Here is a 21,905-nt window from a genome sequence, read left to right as displayed (position 1 = left end):
GGGTTTTTCCAGGCTATCATAACTGTAAAATGCTTCACAGATCAAAACAACGACATTGGGTTACATTTTATTAGTACTTTTCTGTACTGAAATTTATTTTAGGTATCCCTTACAAAAAAGTATACTTTGTTCATTTTATTAACCATAATTTAGTAAAGTTTAAGTATATTTTTAAGTGTACTTTATGTAGTAAGTAAACTAATATTAATGTAGTAGTACCCTAAGTGTACTATTTCAATACTATTTGGGACTAAATAGGCCAATATTTTTGTGTATAAAGTATACTTTTTAAGTATACTATATGTGTAAATACATCATATATATCAATACCTCCTGAATATTGACTATGGGCTGATATTAGAGAATTTTTAATTTATTGATATTGTTTAGTATCCCTACTGAATATTTGATGGTCAGTACTGGATATTTAATTGTGCATGTTAATCTTTTAGAACACTAACAATTTAATATCACTGCTAAATGTAATCAGTGCCTTTTGATACTGTACATTATAATGTGATGCGTACATTTCACCTGTAGCATTTCAAATTATTGATTTAGTTTTTTAGTGTTTTTAATTATATATTTGAATCAGACAAAATAGTATAGAAATTGGTTGAAACATGATTATAATTATTGTCTTATATATACTGGCCAGAACTTAAATATAAGTGTCCCTGGTATATTTATAATCAAAATTGCTCTGGCCTTGTCTTTCCCCCAATGCAAATAATACATAATAATGCTTTAGAATTGGGTCAAAATATATAGCATAATTGGACCATAATTATTCTTTTTGGAAACAGCTTTTGCATCAAAAGTCTCTTTGATGCCTTAAAATGCTGCTTCCATAGACAGCTCACTTAATTATGGGAATATAACAACAGTATCTTATTGTTTACTAATTACAGATGTAAGTAATAGGTCTGTTGAGGTAAAACTGCTGGAAATGTAAGACCTAAGGTGACACTGGGCCCTCTTTCATTATTCACCAATTTAGAACCAAACTACAGTCATTTGGCTGAATATGACTCTCTGTGAAATATGACATGAGTCAAATGGTGGCGACTTCATTCACTGAAAAGGCCCTAACTTAACACAAGCCCTCTTTATTGGGGTTTATCAAGTTCTTTAGAGGTCTTATTTTGGCATAGAAGCACCATTCATTTTTCACAGGCACACACACTGGAGACCTTCTCTTCAGCGAGTACAAGGCCATTTAGTCATGCCATTGGGAAAGTGCCATAAACTTGCCCCTTCAGGGTTAGAGACTGGAGGTCAGACAGAGAGGGCAAAGAGGAAAGTGAATGTCTTATTACGAAATAATGACCTGAGGGCTCCACTGAGTCCTTCAGCACACTGCAAGTTATCTCTCTCTTGTGATATGATGCTAATATTGAGAGTTAATGAGCTGAATATATCAGGCATTGTTAAAAGCATTGTTAGCCAACTGGTCGCAAGTGCTGTAGTTACCATAGTTCAACAAGTCTGTGTTTCCCAAAACCACAGTTTCAATAAACATTCGCAAACAGCACTGCAAAGTTGTGCGGTTGTAACTAGAGCTTTCGACCTGTGGTTTGCATGACGTGGACTTAATGAACCCTTATCTTGAGCAAAATAACCAAGCTGACATTCAGTACAATCTATATATTTTATTTTGAATATTGTATACTTACATCGTTTAGTTTTTCAAGAGATGTAAAGCAATTATTTTTGAAGAGTGTGCATGTGCCTATATGATCTACATAAGCCTATGATTAAAATAAAGCAAAGAAACTTGAAATAAATGATTGAAATAAAGCAGAGAAAAATGAGAATCGATCTCAAACAGATTCTTAAAAAGAAGACAGTGAACACTGTATCATACTAACAGTAACTTTAGATATATATACTACCATTCAAAAGTTTTGTTTTCATCAAATGATTACATTTATTCAGAAAGGATGCACTAAACTCTGTTTTCTGTCAGATGTTGCTGCAGTGAAGCACACGATGCAGGAGAATATGACAAAAACAGTTTAATCCAATAATCAAAAACAAGAACACTCAGGAGAAATAGCAACAACGTAAAACTCAGACAACCATGAACAGAAAGAACTCAAGGCTTAAATACACACAGGGATAATTAAAGTAACCAGAAACATGTACGCAACTCAATCCGACACCATGGAGACAAACACAGGCAAACTGGTACAGAACTTAACTAAAACAAAAAATTTAACAAAACCTAAACAGAATTGATAATAATAAGACATTTTTCTTGAGCATCAAATTATCATATTAGAATGATTTCTGAATGATCATGTGACACTGAAGACTGGAGTAACAATGCTGAAAATTCAGCTTAGCATCACAGGAATAAATTACATTTCAAAATATATTAGAAAGCAGTTGTTTTAAATAGTATTAATATATATATATATATATATATATATATATATATATATATATATATATATATATATATATATATATATATATATATATATATATATATATATATAATGAAATGTAATTAATTCCTGTAACACCCTTTGCAGTTATAACAGCTTCAACTCTTCTGGGATGGCTTTTCAAAAAGTTTAGGAGTGTTTATGGGAATTTCTGCGCATTCTTCTAGAAGCAGATTTGTGAGGTCAGGCACTGATGTTGGATGAGAAGGCCTGGCTTGCAGTCTATGATATAATTCATCCCAAAGGTGTTCTGTCAGGTTGAGGTTAGGACTCTGTGCAAGCCAGTCAAGTTCCTCCACACCAAACATGCTCATCCATGTCTTTATGGACCTTGCTTTGTTCACAGGTGTGCAGTCATGTTGCAACAGGAAGGGGCCATCCTCAAACTGTTCAAAAAAGTTAGGAGCATGAAATTGGCCAAAATGTATTTGTATGTTGAAGCATTAAGCGTTCCTTTCACTGGAACTAAGGGGCCAAGCCCAACCCCTGAAAAACAACCCCACACCATAACCCCCCTCCACCAAACTTTATACTTGGCACAATGCAGTAAGGCAAGTACTGTTCTCCTGGCAACCTCTAAACCTAGACCATCAGATTGCCAGACAGAGAAGCGTTCACTCCAGAGAACATGTTTCCACTGCTTTAGAGTCCAGTGGCAGCGTGCTTAATACCCCTGTATCTGATACATTGCATTGCACTTGGTAATGTAAGGCTTGGATGCAGCTGCTCAGCCATGGAAACCTATTCCATGAAGCTCTCTAAGAACTGTTTTTGAGCTAATCTGAAGGCCACATGAAGTTTTGAGGTCTTTAGCCATTGACCCTGCAGAAAGTTGGCGACTTCTGTGCACTGTGCATCTCAGCATGCGCTGACCCCACTCTATGAATTTACATGGACTAACACTTCGTGGCTGAGCTGCTGTTGTCCCCAATTGCTTCAACTTTGTTATAATATCACTAACAGTAAAAAAGATCACTTAGAAATCACCCCATTATGTCATGTAAAAATCAAACTTGAAATGGCCTGAAAACATGATGACTGTGGGAGGTGATCAGCTGGGACTGATGATCAAAAATAATAAAATAAATAACTATACGTCTGAATACATGACTGAATCATTCACTAAAGGATTTTGTTAAAGAAATATCACACTATCTGTATGCTGTAGTTCTGAATATCACAGGAGCTGTTAACAAAGTTAGCATATTTACAGAGGAAATATTAATTACAGCCAGTATACAAAATGCACACAGGTTTATCTAACAAATTACAGCAATTACCGCTTCATTCATTCAGGCATCCAAAACAAAAACAAAATTGCTCATATATGGGAAAGAAAATTAGGGAATGTGGTCTGAAGCATAACCAAAGCCATGTGGAGGTGTCAAATCCCGTACGTGCGTAAATGTAGTGAGGATTATTTTGCGAGGAAGCTTTGTGGAGGTCACTCCGAGAGTGTTAAATCGTATTAGCCCTAATGCTGTGAAGTGCCCAGCATAGACCTGAGCTATTCAGGTTTGTTTTAACAGACCAAATCCATGTCCACCGCCTGCTGAGTGCTGTCAATACTGACCCAAAGCACTTTTTCAAACAACTACACGAGAAATTAGTCCAGCGAGAGAGTCAGATATTCCATTACTCGACTGCAACATGCAACTTTAAGGGCACTTGTCTGCATTTTATGGACGCGTTTTTGAACAGTCGCTATGGCAACTGAATGGAAACTTCACACCTACCTTTAGAAACTTTCAGTAAATATAGCCAGGATGTGCTTTGCCTGTTCTGTTTGTACACCTACAAAGTATTTAATGCATGCTACACTGCTTTTAAATTATGCAGCCTGGTTTATTAGCATTCAAAGGGCTGCGGAATCTGCAAATACATTACAGCAATCTGGCTTGTGTAATTTATTGGACTACAAATAAATGCAAATATCCCTGTTTACAATTACAGTGAAATGAATCAAATGTAGGTCAGGGTTGCTACACTTTTTCACCAATGAACTTCCATGACTTTTTCAGTAGTTTGATTACTGGATAAGGATTTTTTTTAATGTTATAGAGATCACAAACAAAGAGCAATTGATTAAATTTTTCAGAATATTTTCATATTTTATAACCATAAGTATCACTAGAAATATTCAGTACAGAACTTTTTTTAAATTATATTTATGATAGTTTTCCAGGACTGGAAACTGGGGAAAAAAAGACGTTTTTTGGTGTTGCTTGGCATTTGATTCACTTATTTCAAGGCAAAATAACATGGTAAAATACTTTAGTCCTCCACTGGCTACAGGACCAGGATCCTCAACTTTGGCTAGCAATTTAACGCTGTTCTCTGTTAGCATAGTACAGGTTGTTTCCAAGGCTTATGGGCTCATCCTGTGACTTTGTGACACTCTCAAGCGAAGCAAACGTCGAAGCGTGGTCCATCATGGTAGTTTGCATTTGCTCTAGCTTTACCTTGAGTGTCGAAACAACAATTTTAAAGTCCACAGAAAGAGCTACCCCATGCTCCTACAGAAGGCTAGCGATAGCTGCCATGCTAACCTTGTTACTGTCACCTCCACACACCATAATTTTGCTCTGATAATTTTTGCTTTGCTTTGTTGATTTAGCTGCCATAATTCAGTGCCATGTATGCAACAAAGATATTGTCCCCTTGGTAGCGTGGTAGAAATAAACATTTTGTTATGGTAGTTAGAGACAAAAAGATGCAGAAGCGAGACTTAAGCGTGTCTACACCGTCCCACAAAACTCAGTGTCCCACATATACTGTACTCTTATTTACAGTCGAATAATCAAACTACAAATATTTATTAAATGAACATTTGATTCTGCCTGCACAGATTCCATGTAGGCCTGGTAAATCAGCCTTCATCTTTAAAGTTACCAACTAAAATTATAAAATGAACAACTAGTTGAACAGTCCAGGCAGTGTAATGTCGTAATAGGTCAGTGGTGAGGAGGGGCATCAGGTTCTATTGTTTAACCAGCTCTTTTTCTGTTGACTTTTCTCATTGAGTTCATGTGAGCCATCTCTGCTCTCTTTCTTTCTATCTGACCCTTTTCCGTGGGATTCATGCACCCTGAGCCAAGTGGTACATTCTTTACAAGAAGTTAGATAAGTGGGTAAAATGGACATTCCTCACATTTCTGTGGAGGTAATAATTAATATGGGTTTTATGGCTGTCCTGACTAGGGTGTTGCGATAAGATCAAGAAAAAAAAAGAAGCTAAAGAGAAAGATCAACCCAGATCAGCACAAGATAAATATCAGTGAATGAATAATCAGACTTAAGCAGACCAGAAGTGTGGTAAAGCTTTGGAAAACATTTATGATTATATTATTAAATGACACCTCTGTCAGTTTTGACTGAAACAATGCACTGGATTTCTTAGAAATAAACACTTTTTCTTTACCATGTCAGAGTTTAGCTGTAAAACAAGTTCCTTATTTCGCTTAAGGTAATGACATCATCTTGGATTACTTTTTAAAGGAATGCGCTGGGTTCAAATACAAGTTAAGCTTTTTTGAAAAGGTATGAGACTGTGACATCCTGTTGATAAACAAAGTAAATAGTTTCAACTCATCCCACAGTATGTAAAAACAAGATTTAGAAAACAAAGTTATTTTAGGTTGTAATGATATTTCACAATATTACTTTTTCTACTGTATTTTTGATCAAATAAATGCAGCCTTGCAGAAGAGGCTTTTTTCAAAAACATTTAAAAAAAAATTTAACAACCCCAAACTTTTGAAGGTTAGTGTACGTTATAATTTTTTAAATTATTATTATTACTATTTTTAATATTAACACATCATATGCATATTATCTCTATAAAAACACTTATGGGTCTGTTTACAAATCTAATGCTGAATCCACTTACAATGGAAGTCTGTGGGGCAAGGCATTACAAACGTTTAAATATAAATATTAGAAGCTTGTTTTTAATAATACAAATGTAATTACTCTGTATGAATTTATATTTTATTTTTTAAAGACGGGACAGTTCTAGGCAGATTAACTGTTATGGGACCATTGTCATTTGTAAACATTTTGGTACCTTTCCATATATCTTGTGAAAGTAAGACCACATCGAGTGAATTAACATGTAAAACATCTATGATATTTAAGTATGTTTCCAAGCAGTGTGAATTTGATTTAACATTTATCCTAGTGTTTTCCCCATAGACTGCCATTGTAAGTGCATTAATGTAAACATGATTTATTTGTTTTTACAAACTGAAGGATGAGAAAGAGAATTATTTTATTTTATGCAATAACTTAATTTGTATTTTGCCTTTAATTATGACTTTACACATCTGTCACACAATGAGACTGAAGATTTAAACCTTGTCAGTGGTCTCTGAACACAAGGCATAGATCTGAATGCTTCCTTGCGCAGTAGTTTTTAGAATTACAATGTTGTCCCTGCAGGGATTGAGATTGTAATACTGGCAAAAAATCCCCAAAAACAATACAAATCCTGTCTTTCTTTTGACGTCAGTATTAAAGAAATTGGTGCATTGCATTTTAATTGCAAATAAGCTTCCCAAAGGCTACAAAGAGTCTTCAACTTTCTTGACAGTAAACAGAATGGAAGTTAATCAGCCGAACCATAATAGGTTTGTATGCTGAGAGGATCTTTTATGATGCAGAGAGCCTTCTGTGAGGCTGAGAGTTGAATGTCACAGCGAGGCAGTTTTTGGAGACAAACATCCTCTCCGGTTCTTATTTAATGATGGTACAAACACTAGAGAGAAGCTTTTTTCCATACAATGAAATACAGCTACATAAACTAAAATGCAAAACAAGATGTTCACCTGAGGAAAAACTTGCTGCCGTAGCTCTCTTTTCTTCCAGTCAATGTGCATATATTTGATTTCCTCCTAATGCCGTTGAGGAGAGCTCCAAATGACCCATCAGCAGTTAAACATCGCTTCCTTCACTCCCACGGACCTGCTGCCAGACTACGGCCAGGAAAACCCCTGGGAATGTCTCTGGTTACTCTCTCCTGCCACCGCTACACTGATCACCCCTCTCTCCCTTTTGTAAAGAAAGCGCGCCTTTCTATGTAGCCGGCGTGGAAGAACCTGTTCTCCTTGTTCTGTGACAAATGTGAAGGACACTACTTGTGCCATGGGCAGCGATATTGAATGCTAATAATGCGGAACCAACTAGAATTCAGAAAGTACTCTACACCAAAGAACTGAATGTTTGTGATGGAGAATGTCGGACAAGATCAGAGGATCGCTGCAAAACCTGGTGTCCAGTGGGAAACACACTGTGTTGTCATCTTACAATGTGTCTAAACAATAGGCTTAGTCTTGCACACCATGCAGGCAGCCTTGGCAAGCTCTCCACAGCATCAAATTACATCATGCTGGTGGGAGACACTTAATGGGGGGAATAAAATGGGGGGCTTGTTCTACATGAGAACGTTTCTTGTGCTACCCACATGAGACACATTAATTATTATATACTTCTGTATCAGTAACTGTTATGTATTAATTTGATTCTACATAACAGCTATTGTTAAATATATTCTTCACTCTTCAAATGAAAAACTATTTGGTATCGGTCGATAGATACACAATCAGACGATCTCTTCACATGACAATGAGGGAATTTGTTACAGGTGACAGAAAGGGCCAATCTCACCTCTAGAATGAATCACCTCAGCTGACTTTTATGATACACTTTAACCAAAGTACAGTACGTCACTCTTGGCCAAGGATCAACTAGACAAACATATTCTTTCTGGGAGGGAGATTTTTTGGAAAGGCCATATTTACATGAGGGTTATTTCACTGGCAGGCTGGCAGAAAGATCAAACAGAAAAATAAATAGTTGCTGAAGGACAAAGTAGACTTTATAATTCGTGAACGCTACTGTGCCCCAGTCATGTTTCTTAAATAAAGTGTTGCATATTCCCTCCCCTCCAGGGTTGTCAGTCTAAAAGATTCCATAAATTCAACCATTGCCGGGGATGGCAGGAGAAGGCCTTCCCAAGATGACAGAGGAGGAGGAGTACCGAATGAAAAAGCAGAAAGAGAGCAGAGGGAGGATGAGGATGTGTAATGTGGTAAGGTAGACAAGTCTAAGCTTGCTCTCCGTTATCTATCTCGGAGACTCCTGATGAGAGACAATAGACCTGTTTCCTCAACATATGTCCATCATGAAACCAAAATTCTGAGATACTTAGAAGAAAATGTAACCTTATACTATGAAAATGATCTACAAACCAAGTAGAAAAACAGACTCCAGTCCAAACCCAAACAAGCACTACACTATACTAGAAGCATGTTCATAAAAAGTACACAACCCTGTACATTTTTGGAGAGCAGCCATTAGACAGCTATAAAAGAAACAATAACTACTCATATATTGCAGTCCAACATACCTTGAGAGAAAAACGGCAAACTAATTTCCTGGTAGTTTTATATTACAACCGGTTGAACGATGTGAAAAATATTCCAGTGATGGAAACAAAGTGCTGTAAATCGATATTACCCTGATGTCGTTTCTGTTGTTTATGATTTGCTGGAAGTTTGATGGAGAGGAAATAAACAGTAAGGGTCGGATAAATTATTATTTACTTCCTCATTAATACAGACATTTCATCAGAAACAACATGTAGCACACTAATTGCAGATTAAAGTTCACCTGGTGTGACCTAGGGTTAAAGGTATAAGGTAACAAAAAAATCTGGAATTTAATATATTTGTATTTTTTTAAGTCATTTTAATATATTGACAGCTAAAGTATTTTCCAGGTTTTATTGAGGTGTGTCACGATCATTAATTTTGTGCTGACAATTTACTGTAATACAAATAAGTGTGATTAACGACGTTTTGTCACATAGAATGTAAGCCTAATATTTCTACTTGGCATCATATAACATAATACAAATGTAAATAAATAATAGACAAATACATTTTGTGAGAACTAATATGTACATAATATAATGTAAATTTCATTTTGTATGAAGGAAGACCTTTGACTATTTGTGTACTGTTTTATGGCAACCCAGATGCCAAAACACTACTGACTTTGTGATTGGTAGATAGGTGATGGATGGTGGAGCTTCAGGCCAAAACACATGTCAACATCAACATCAGTTGAGGGCTGCAACAACAACTTTTAAATGACAATGGCCGGACTACTGTTGTCAGTGATATAAGTATTTGAAATGAACATGATTTCTTAATGTCTAGTGACACATCAGGGTCATTTTATGATTAATTGAAATACATTTCTTACATACAGCTCCTTTAAGTAATTGTTTTATAGGGAGCGAAAATAAGCCAAATCAAAACAGCCTTTGTGTTAGCACCCTAGAGCCATTTTAGCCTACATAATTATGTCAATCCAACAAACTACCACTGTTCTCCTTTCTAAATACACAATAGACCCACATACACAAACTGAAACCTGGTGTACAGTAAACATTGGCTGTCAAAACTATTTTACACAATAGACATGATAGTGCCACTAAAGGCAATGTTTTGCACTGTCAGTGGACCATAAGATTGTTGTGGAACTACTTTGCAAGAGCACAATCGGCACTTGGTTTGTTTAGTATGATATCAGAAGAATCAGCACTAAGCAAGGACATATGTGCTTGAAGACGGACATAGTCCAGATTGACTTTTGGCCAAGCAGGATAATAAAATAGAGTAGCTACATTTAAATTATGTCCTTGTCATTTTGCATCAACGGTAATGTTGCAGGATCAGATCTTCTATTTGTTCTCCAAAGCCACAAATCTTTAATTACAACGACAGACGTTTCTCTCAACGGATAAAAGGATCTAAAGGCAAAAGGAGAATCTCAATGGTGAGTGTGAGCGTGTGTGATGTCCTGAGAAAGAAAGCTGACTAATCCGACTTTCTACACAGTGTTAGATGAGCCCCTGTAGCGGACTAGCAAGCAGAGGTGAAGAGGAAGAAAAACTCAGCAGGATTATTACAACCATGATTAGCGCAGGGTCCAGCTATGATATAAACCCAATGTCCTTTCTAAGGTCCAGTGGATGGAGGTATCTACAATATGTGGTTATGAGCAACCTGAATTATATAAACATTCATTTGTGCGACTCATGTAAGAAATTCAAAAATGATTCACTAATTCAAATCTCTATGGAGAAGTGTGGCAAAAACACTGCATTACACCATAAGTAGCTTGTTACGGGATAAGCTACAGTATTTTGAAAATAGATAAACTACTGTCAACTGTTGCTACTTTTTTTAGTTAGTTATTTCCCAACAATGCTATTGACTTAGGTTTAAAGAAACGGAACGGAACGAAAAGGTTTAAAGGTTTCAGTTATGCAAGGTAGGTATTAGGTGGCCTATAAAAAAAAATATAGGGCTACAGGAAGCATAAACAGTTGCATGCTAATGCATGGTTTAGTTGCTGAGCCAAAGCCCTGCAGGACCAGCATTAAAGGTGTAGTTTCTGACAATGTTGAATGATACCTTCCTTGCCGCACACCTGCTCTCCTAATGCTTACGCCAAATTGGTATTACTCACTTGTTGGTTTGTTAGTTATGCAAACGTTTGGGGTCAGTAAGATTTTTTTCCAAGAACTTTCTTTGCTGACCAAGGCTCCATTTATTTGATCATAAATAAAGTAAAAACAGTAATACTGTGTAATATTATTAATATTTAAAATAACTGTTTTCTATGTAAATAAAATAATAAAATAAATGTCATTTATTCATGTGATGCAAAGCCAAATCATCAGGCATTACTCCAGTCTTTAAAGGCTGGATAGGCAATTTTAGAGAGGCAAGCAATAGCGAGCTAGCTTTGAAAGCACTGCAGGCACACAGCAGATTCTGCAAAGTGTCACACGAGAGATGCCATTAAATTACCCCACGTCTCAAAGCGTGGCTGACTGCTTCAGATTCATTTCAGTGTTAATAATGTTGACAAAGAAATGCAAAAATATGTCTCTGAGGATGTGAATAGCTAGAACACAGGTTGCCATCTAGTAATTACCCCAATTAAACACACCTGTATCCGCTAATCAAGAGCTGTGTCCGAAATCACTCCCTATACCCATAAATAGGGCACAATATGAGAGGACAGCCATTTTTAGTCATGTCCGGATCGCTTGTGGCCTCTTCTTACAGCAGCTGGTATGTCATTAAACTTGTAATTTTGATGGCAGCTTGTAATCCAGAAAGTTCAAACTGACAATCATCATTGACAACTGGTGCGTTGATAGACAACCCACACATCCACCTCAAAACATTAGATTCTTACGCGCTGAGGAGCCATGCCGATGCACAACCCACAAAAAGATAACTGCAAATAGTAGCGATTTAAACAGAGATGGCGACAAAGAGGTAAAACTTATGGACTGCAACTTTAAACAGGAATGCAAAACTATGCAAAAGTGGCAGCTCTTCTGATGCCCTCGGTGTCCGAATTCACTCACTCGTTTTCATTCACTCCTTCAAGTGGACCATATTAGTGGACTACTGTAGGGAATAGTGAATGAGGGTATGGCGGTGATTTCAAACACAGCAAAGGTCTTATTAGGCATAAACTTCCAGGAAGGTGTTGGAGCTATACACTCGGGAACCGGTGATGTGTCGTTCATGAACGATTTGTTCATTTTAAACAAATCTTTAATATAACTCGAGAACAACGGGTTGTTGCAGAAATAGATTTGTGTATTCGTTCAGTAAAATGATACGAACTTCCCACTACTATCTAGATAGAACATAGTGGCCTCTGTTGGACATCCCTTGAATACGACATAGCCTGAACAGAATAAGCTTGTTGTTTTGGTTCAGGTAGTGGCTGCTGTTTGTTTGTGGTGCTCTTTGACTGTCTGTCTACAACAACTCTGCATATAGCTTTACAGAACACACTGAAGACGTGTGATGTCTGCACGAGCAGAGTACGCAGAGGTATGAAAATACATATGTTGACAGGCAGGTCGGATATTGTTTAATTGCATTTGGGCCGAATTTACCTACCTCTAAATGTCACATGATTTTTTAGAAAACCATTCATATTTGATGCTTAAGAAACATTTATTATTATTATTATTATTATCAATGTTGGAAACAGTTGAGCTGCTTAATTTGTTTCATCCAGAAGATTTGAAGAAGAAAAATAATTGCTGTTTTCAAACACGTTTCAAACACTCCTCCTGGCTTAGATTATGTCAGACAGGTAGTGCCACCCCAAATTCACACCATTGGTTGAGCTAATGTTATTATGTCTTGCCCAGAATAGCAGAGCAGTTACTTAACAATAATATATATAGTAGTGCAGGTCAAGGATGGTATGACAGTTTGTGCCTTTGCCTGGTCGTGAGCTTGACAGCTGTCATGTAGGCTATGTTGCCTGCAAAATCAGAACAGCTGAAAACCCTAAAAATAAATACTTAACCCATTTGCTTCTTTAGGTTGCTTTTTTTGCATGTGCACAGACAACATTTAGCGAATTGCACAAGAAGCAATCCATTGACAGCCGTCCAACTGCCTTGTCTAAAAGCCAACCTAAGTGCAGCTTTGTCGTTAGACACCCCGTTTGTACATTCTGCAGCTGAAAGGAGATTTGAGACCCGCTGAGGAGCTTCACGCCCTCTGACCAGCTCCACTTGAGAGCCACTCCCACAATGGGCCGTGACTCCATAGGTCAGGGGTCCTATTATAGCCCCTGGTTTCCAAGGTTACTGCCTAGCAGAGAAGAACGCTACTCTGTTCCCTTTTGTCCCTAAATTCAGGGCATCAAAAGCAGAGCTGGAGTCTAGAGTAAGGGCTCCCACCCAAACATTTCAAAACAGTCACCCGCAAAATACATGTACACGCTACAGAGAGAGTGCGATGGGGGTCTGAGAGCTATGTGACCACCAAGGCAGATGACAGGATCGGGCAGTCTGCACTTCAGCTATGCAAATGGCCTTTTTATGGTTTGTGGCAAGCTATTAAGTGCTGAGAACTTCCTAGTGACCTTACTCTAATGGAACTGACCTGCTAGGAATGCATTGCAATTGTTATTCAATCAAGAGTGCACAATCTGTAAGCATACAATATTTGAGAAGATAACAACATGCAACCATGACTAAAAAAATAAAAGTAAATGTTTATTTTAAGCAGATATGAGATGCATTGATTCATGCATTTGTTTAAAAGTGCATGGAGAGAAATTTATATTTATTTTTTTACAAACTTGCAGCTCCAGAAGTAATGAAAGCATTTTCTGGTGCTGTCTATACTACTATTAGCCTACATGTTTTACATAGGCTACGCATGTATGTGAAATTCTTTTGCAGCTCCTCAGTGTAACAAACTGAAAGACACATGTAAACTCCGATCACATGTATACACATACAGGCCAATGTATATATAATACAGATCAGCGATTTGCAAACAGACTATAATGTGGCGGTCTATAAGCCTATAGAGATACTGCAGCAAGTGCAAACGGACTCTAAAGTCAGACTCACCATTATTGCTCGCGCTCAGTCACAAGATAAACGCGAGACTGACGTCTGGATCGTTAGAGATTTGTTTAGATTGCTTCAGAAGAAAACAATAGAGAGATATTCCTCTTCGCCGATCGCGACCTGTAGAGACGCGGCGGAGATGATCTGATCTCGGAGTCTTGCACAACCTAATGTTGCGCTTCGGTTTCCCTCTCTGAGATTTGAACTGATCCACACTTGTCATTTATCAAAGCGACTCTACAGCGACACCTGTCGATTACATAAAGGAACTGCTGGATGGCTTACCTCTTTGACCCTAGAAGACTGGCGGAATGATGCTGAAAATTCAACTTTGCCATCACTGGAATAAATTACGTTTTAAATTAATTAATTACAGTTATACATTATAGCCTAACCAATAATAAAAAAATCGGTTCTATTTAATTTATTCAAATGATTGTTTCTAAAGTCATAATTTAAAAAAATGGCAGGTCTGCACTCTATTATTAATATGACATAAAGAAGTATAAAAGTTTCAGATGTACAAATCTCCTATTAATAAAATATTTATAATTATTTTGCTGGGATTATTTTAAATATTTTTTTAAATATTTAAATAAACAAAAGTGATTTGATTAAAGTAATAATTTAGCAAAAGTAAAATTGGAACAAAAAAGGGAGAAAATGGCAAATATCTATGTATTTATGATGTAATTTGAAAAACAAGTCATGTTTCAATTTCTTTTTGGCATTTGCATTGTACGGTCTGAAAACGGAATTGTTACAGTTTTTGTTACACTGATAGTCCATTTAAAAAAGAAAAATTAGTAAGATTTTTTTAATGTTTTTAAATTTTTATGATATGCTTAGCTGCATTTATTTGATCAAAAATACTGTAAAACAATAACATAGGCCTAATTAAATATTATTGTTATAATACAGTATAACTGTAATCAATTCATATTTCAATACATTTTAAAATGTAATTTATTCCTGTGATGACTAAGCTGATTTTTCAGCCTCATTACTCCATCACTACATCACACGTCTTCAGTGTCACATGATTCTTTAGAAATCCTTTTTTCTGAAAGAAAACAGTTGTGCTGCTTAATATTTTTGTGGTAACCATTTTACATGTTTTTCAGGATCCTTTGATGAATAAAAAGTTCACAGCAGGCGTCCTTGCTGATTGCTGAATAAAAGTAGGCCTAGTAATTTAATAAATTAATAAACTGAAATCTTACTGACCCCAAAGTTATGAATAGTATAAATTCTAGAAGTATAAAAAGGTATAGTAGACCTAATATGGTGAAGTGTCCTTCATTTCCGCAGTTTATTTGGATATGTAATTTGGAGCACAAATGAGACCTAAAACTGCATTATCTATAAATAATGGACTTCCAATGGGAACGAACAGTATAGACATGATCAAAGAGGTGTATCTGCATGGTTGTCATAATTATTCACAGAACTCTTACAAAATCAGATGCATCTAGACACAGACTCATATTTGGCCTCCAGACTTTGTTCTACTGAGTAAAACAGCAGCCTGTCATTACCGCTCCTCTCCACTCACTCTCTGATGACTCTAGCCTCTGGGCACACACCTGAGTGCACACACTATACTTCCTGCCCTTTGAGGATAGAAGAGAGACATCCTGAATGCTTTCATTTATAAGGAACAGCAAATGAGTGAAAGGAAATCAGCTTGTGGAGAATTTGGTTTGTTGCGACTAACTATTTGATGATTAAAACTACGTACACTTCCAGTCAAAAGTTTGAAATAGTTAAGTATTTATATGCTTGCTGACAATGCAAGGCTTTATTTATTTGAGAAAAAATGCAGTAAAACAGCAATATTGTGAAATATTATTACCAGCTGTTTCTATTTTAATATCTTTAAATATAACTTATTCTTTGTATTTATTCCGAGAGGTGAGATGTATGTAGACTGTAAACTGAAGAATGTTTTATTTTTATTTCAGACCACTGTTGTGTGTCTGACCTTTTTTTTAAAAAATTATCTTTACAGCTGTTTTAATTATCCTTGTTTTTATTTTTTCAATTCGTACACATGGTATTCTTTTTTCTCATTATGCTACCACTATTTTAATTTAATTTTTTATGTAAAGCACTTTGAATTTAGCCTGACAAGCCAGACCCACATCAAGATGTTTGGTCTGGAAACTCACCATTGACAGCTCAATCAGAGGGGCGGGATAAACGGTTGTCTTTCAAACTCCCACTGCACGCGATAGGATAGCGCTACCACCAACCAGGGCAACGAAGGTGAAACAGAGCTTGTTGATAGATTAAACAAACATTCGCCGTATCTGGTCAGCAAAACGAACACATCTTCCCTTCTTAAGAATGACTTCAGTGCCGTTCTTTTCTCAGAGAAAAGCTTAACTCCAAGTCTTCCAGAGTCGCCTTCAGAGCTGATTCGAAAGGCCGCCATTCGCCAGTTTCTGTGTTTACTAGAAGCACACAAACGCAACTCGGCCGTCGTCATTATGGCCCCGCTCACCGACTCTATGCACGATGTGATTGGCCTGGCAAGAGTTAGGGGAATACAGCTCAGAAGGGAGAGTTGCTAGACGACACTCGCGGGCAGATTAAATTTCCTGCCGCTAGGGTGCGTCTAGATTTCTAGGCTACTTTGAATTGCCATTGGGTATGAAATGTGCTATACAAATAAACTTGCCTGTAGACTTCTTATTGAAATTCAGCAACTTCAATTTACAATTTATTGTTACATGGCTGTGCACCTATATACGAATATATGTATAACCAATGGCTTCCTAACACATGAATATCAATACTTGGTTGTTTAAAGGGCTGTAATGCCAGTGGTTGTTGTGATTTGAGCACATTGCTTTGTGGATTCAGCATCTGTCTGTCCTGTTTTCAACATCACAAATGTCGCCCTCTGCTGGTAATGTTAAAGCTGTGGTATGTTTGGGATTCAGTGAGAATGGCTTTATAACGTTTTAAAAACAGTAATCGTTTATAAAGAACACAGAAGCTGGCATTAATATACTGTTTTATTTTCATAGTATAAAAACATGTGTAGGTACAGGATTTAAAATAGCACAATACTGAAAATGTGTAAAAATATATATAGTTAAATGTAGAATCTAAAAAGACTAAACCCTCTTTTTTGTTTATGCCTTTATGCCAGCATATACAATCCACTTTGCTTTCTTGCCGCAGGGTCAATGAAACAACGGTAGTGCACGATTACTGATTTGCTCTGTTGCATTTGGTTTGTGTTCTGTGAGGATCTTTCTTATTTCACAGCCATTTAGTAGCGCCTCTTATGATGAGAGTATCTGACTGGCATGATCCAGGTTTTCAGGTTTCTGTGGGACTTCTTTGACGGACTTCATGGTTTCTTTGGCTTGGTGTTGGCTCGTGCTGACTGCACTTTGACAGAGGTAGATGCAGACCTTGAACCCTCTAGGTTCTGAGCTGTGCAGGTGTATGTTCCTTGGTCAACCTCTCTGACCTCATCCACCAGCAGAACCGTCTGTGTTCGCTGTCGGTTCTGCCCATCCACCTGCACTGTCTGCACACTGTCCTGGGTGTACATTGGGCGCCCAATCTGAATGGAAAATAAATATTCGATTTTTAATTTAATCTAGAAAGTTTGCTGTGTCGTATTTAATGCTCTATATTTAAGGATTTAAGTCTCTAAATTATCAACAAAAGTCGACATGATGAAAAACATGTTGAACATATCTACTATTGCCTTCTGTCATTTTATCAGTCTATACTTTTTATTCTTATTTTAAAAAGGCCTTTTAGTATAATTCTGAAGACATCCCACTTCAGGTAAACATAAGAATAACTTTTATATTGTTAGTAATATTTCAACGTGAACACATTAAAGGATGAAATTTACTTGATTGTGTATACTTTATCATGTTAAAATGTAAGCATTAAAAAATAATGTGCATCAGTGTTTTGAGGAAGGTTTTGTACATCTCAGTCATAATTGTTTTGCATTGCATTATATGTTTTGCCCCCACTATGCATTTAAATATCATCTTAAGACTTATTATTGGGAGATAGTGACAACTGATATTTGCATGTTATGAAAGTAACATCTGCTATACTGTTATATTTTGCCCTGAAAATTAGATGTATATTTCCATTTCAATATTTTTTTTTCTGATAATAAAAGGCATTATGGTTAATGTTTTTTTTTATACTGTTTTTGTAAATACACTTTTTTTTTTAAAATATTGTGGGGCTGTGTGTACTTTTGTATACCCTCTGGTCTAACCTTTTGTCCAGGATATTCCCAGGTAAAATCCACCACCACGTCTTGCTCCCCCACCACAGTGCATGTCACCTGGAGATTCTGTCCCACTGCCACAGAGTCTGAGGAGGTCTGGATCGCAGGAGACGGAGGGGCGGATGGATCTGCCAGGGTATATATGCATTCTGAAATCATTTCTGCAGTCTGATTAATATGGTCACAAAATGAAAAGTTTCACAGTGTTTTTTACTGCATTAAAAAAAAATCTCACAGTTGACATAGATGAGCATGTACTTGGTTGAGCTCTGGCGAAGGTTCATCAGGCTTGCCACACAGTAAAGAGAACCAGCGTGATACTGTTTCGGCCTGTGGATGGTGAAGCCCTTCTTGACGTCAAAGGAGATCTCTCGTCCATCCACCTTCACCTCCATTGGAGGAAATTCCCGGTGTAAAGTCACCTTTGCTAATGGAGAAGTCACTTGACAGGGCAGGACGGTGGGCCAGTTAGTGCGAAGCTGAATAGCCTCATAATAATCAGAGGAAGGTACAAACAACTCCTGAGGGTCTAAGAGAGAAATACCAAAGGAAAATTGTGCTTAAATTGGACTCTTGAGCAAACTGTGAAAGTATGCATATAAAGAAGGAAATAGTTATATTACAAAATAATCAGGATCAAAAGTTTCTTAACTTCAAATAAAATAAACATTAACTTGACTTTCTTTTTCTTCTTTTTTAGTTTGAAGTACTAAAATAAGCAAAACAATAAAAAAATATTTAAAAATGTAATGTATTTGTTATTTTAGGATTGTATTATTTCATAGTTTTATCCTAAAGCTTCCACTAAGAAAAACATAGTGTATTGAAATGTATAAAAGAAATAAGGCAGACACTGCAACAATATTACAGTAATGTTCATTTTTAATTCCTATAGGGTATTTTTTTTTTTACTATTATTGATAACTGAGATATAAGATGGTTTCAGTTGCATTTGTATGACCAGTTAAACCAGAAGATTTCTCTGATATACAACATTGCTATTGACAGGGGAGAAAATTATTAAATCTGACCTCTGAATATTAACCAATCAGAACCAAGTATTCCACAGGCAAAATAAAATATTTAACATGCATCTATGTAGTTGTATGCTACTAAAAGCTGGAATACACTACATGACTTTTAAAATCTGAACATGCCAAAACTCAGTTTGGGTTTGTGGGAGGCACACCTCAATAGATCAAAACCTATAGATTTCTTGTATAATTTGCACACTTCATCCCAAATTACCAGAGAAAAAGATGAAGACTTTGATGGCTTTGTCATATTGTTTCCTGCAGTCTTTATCCTCGCAGTACATGGGATAGCAGGTGTACTCCCCTGTATCTGCTGCTGTTGTATTTGCCAAAATGAGTGTGCCGTAACGTTCATGTTGGACCTTACTAAAAATACAGACAAAAGAAAACCTCAATTGATTAAACTAACACAATCGTATGTGATCGCAGATTAAATGTCACTGTTTGCTGAGCTCATACCTGAGTCGTCCTTCATCATCCTCTTCCAGATATGCAGGAACAGCCCATTGGACAGGATTTCCTTTACACCTCAGCTGTAACGCATCACCTGCTCGGACAGTCAGCGTATCTCCCACTTTCTGGAACCTTCCCTTGTTTACCACCTGGGTGAGGTATGTCTGGGCTTCTTTAGAGCTCTCAGGGGTGGGTTTCACTTTAGGTTTGGAAGAGAATGCCTTTCCTGGCCCCTTCACAGCCTTGGAATTCCCATTGGCTCTCTTCTCAGCTTTGGTCTTCGGGTCAGATTCAGCCTTTTGGCACATGCCTGTTTTTCATGTGAAAAACCATTCTAAACCACTGTCAAAATTGATATCTGTTCATATTTTTATACTCTTGAAGATTTATTATAGATATATTATAAGATTTACATGTATAATGTAAGTTTTACATTTAATTCAAAATACTTGACAACTAACAAAAATGTATTTGCAACTACATGTCAGCTAACTTTTAGAGTATTAAAGGACTGTTAGGTTAAGGTTAGGGGTTAGTAAGTAGAGTAAGTTGATATGTAGGCCTACTTATACCGATTTGACATGACATTATATTGTGTTGGTCCCCCTTTTGCTGCAAAAACAGCCCTGAACCATTGAGGCATGGACTCCAGACCTCTGAAGGTGTGCTGTGGTATCTGGCACCAAGATGTTAGCAGCAGATCCTTTAAATCCTGTAAGTTGCAAGGTGTGGGCCTCCATGGATTACATCCCACAGATGCTCGATTGAATTGAGATCTGGGTCAATTGAGGCCAAATCAACACCTCAAACTCGTTGTGCTCCTCAAACCATTTTTAATAAAAAAAAAATTGCAGGGTGCATTATCCTGCTGAAAGAGGCCACAGCCACCAGGGAGTACATGAGAGGGTCAAAGTAGCATCCACATGGATGGCAGGACCCAAAGTTTCCCAGCAGCACTTTGCCCAAAGTGGCACACTGCCTTCGCCAGCTTGCCTTTTTCCCATAGTGCATCTTGGTGCCATGTGTTTCCCGGGTAAGCGACGAACACATACCGGTCCATCCACATGATGTAAAAGAAAACGTGATGCACCAGACCAGGCCACCTTCTTCCATTGCTCCGTGGTCCAGTTCTGAAGCTCACGTGCCCACTGTTGGTGTTTTTGGTGGTGGACAGGGGTCAGCATGGGCACCCAGAAAGGTCAGCAGCTATGCAGCCCCGTATGCAACTGTGATGCACTGTGTATTCTCACACCTTTTATGAGAACCGGCATTAACTTCTTTAGCAATTTGAGCTACAGTAGCCAGCCTTCGCTTCCCATCAGTGAGCCGTGGCCAACCATGATGACCCTGTCACCAGTTCACCTCTGTTCCTTCCTTTGTCTACTTTTAAAAGATACTGACCACTGCAGACCAGGAACACCCCACAGGAGCTGCAGTTTTGTAGATGATCTGACCCAGTTGTCTAGCCATCACAATTTGGCCAAACTTGTCAAACTTGCTCAAATCCTTATGCTTGTCCATTTTTCCTGATTCTAACACATCAACTTTGAGGACAAAAATGTTCACTTGCTAACTAATTATCCCACCCACTAACAGGTGCCGCGATGAAGAGATAATCAGTGTTTTTCACTTATCAGTGGTCATAATGTTATGCCTGATCAGTGTATATGACTGGAAGTTGACATGTAGTTTAAAAGTTACTTATTTGTAGAATGTCTGTTAGTATAAATTATTCCATGTGTACATGATTTTAAACATTTCTCATGTACATTTTAAACAGGTAAAACTGAGTGCACCAACAAAATGGTCGCATTTATGCATATAAAATTTTATATAAATGTTTTACATGCATTGCTTTAATAGCTGCTTTGTACATAGTTCAATGTTTTTCTTCATCTCCATTTGTTACTAAGTTACATCTACTTAATATACAATGTGGCTTCTTAAGAGGTAAAATACTTACCAAACTGAATGATCAAAAGAGAAACAAGAAAAGCAAATGGCACCACCCTCCACATCATGGCGGAGAATATTCACACACTGCGACCACAAACAAGCTAGTTCAGTTCACTCTGGTATATGTTCCCAGATCTTGAGCATACATGCAGAGGATGGAAAACCAGAAAGTTAGCGGTAGAGGAAGACCAAGTGTGTAGAGTAAGGGGTCAATGTTTATGAGAGTCACACGAACACCCTAAATTCCTCTGGTT

General features: G+C 37.2%; 2 protein-coding genes and 1 long non-coding RNA gene across 5 annotated transcripts in view; 1 reads left to right on the top strand and 2 right to left on the bottom strand.

The window, feature by feature from the left end:
- n4bp3 (NEDD4 binding protein 3) overlaps positions 1-14,113 on the bottom strand; it is a 26,843-nt gene extending 12,730 nt beyond the window's left edge. For 2 of the 3 annotated variants that reach the window (XM_067457189.1, XM_067457187.1), the window contains exon 1: positions 13,930-14,113. The gene's annotated coding sequence lies outside the window, so the exon portion shown is untranslated. Of the gene's footprint in view, positions 1-7,279; positions 7,505-13,929 lie in introns of those variants that run through there. The other variant, XM_067457188.1, reaches the window with a different exon arrangement.
- Positions 11,577-20,389, top strand: LOC137092760 (uncharacterized). Its single transcript, XR_010908337.1, has 4 exons — positions 11,577-11,602; positions 18,208-18,344; positions 19,731-19,853; positions 20,320-20,389. It is a non-coding gene; the product is annotated as an uncharacterized lncRNA (long non-coding RNA).
- Positions 16,984-21,905, bottom strand: LOC137092759 (platelet-derived growth factor receptor-like protein). The gene is made up of 6 exons (XM_067457192.1): positions 21,659-21,905; positions 19,702-20,005; positions 19,457-19,608; positions 18,444-18,737; positions 18,197-18,336; positions 16,984-17,512 (listed from the first exon to the last, which is right to left on the bottom strand). The coding sequence occupies exons 1-6, from the start codon at positions 21,714-21,716 to the stop codon at positions 17,294-17,296; spliced, it is 1,167 nt and encodes a 388-aa protein (XP_067313293.1). The 5' UTR covers positions 21,717-21,905; the 3' UTR covers positions 16,984-17,293.

The sequence above is a fragment of the Pseudorasbora parva genome, chromosome 11, assembly GCF_024679245.1.
Source record: "Pseudorasbora parva isolate DD20220531a chromosome 11, ASM2467924v1, whole genome shotgun sequence".
Lineage (NCBI taxonomy): Eukaryota > Metazoa > Chordata > Actinopteri > Cypriniformes > Gobionidae > Pseudorasbora > Pseudorasbora parva.
The sequence above is the reverse complement of the archived record's forward strand: the minus strand, read 5'-3'. Positions and strand labels throughout refer to the sequence as shown.

Coding starts and splice junctions, on each gene's coding strand:
- LOC137092759 (XM_067457192.1), bottom strand. CDS start 21,716: ATGATGTGGAGGGTGGTGCCATTTGCTTTTCTTGTTTCTCTTTTGATC. Junction 20,006..21,658: donor TCTTTTGATCATTCAGTTTG/GTAAGTATTTTA, acceptor CATGAAAAACAG/GCATGTGCCAAAAGGCTGAA. Junction 17,513..18,196: donor GGGAATATCCTGGACAAAAG/GTTAGACCAGAG, acceptor TTTTCCATTCAG/ATTGGGCGCCCAATGTACAC.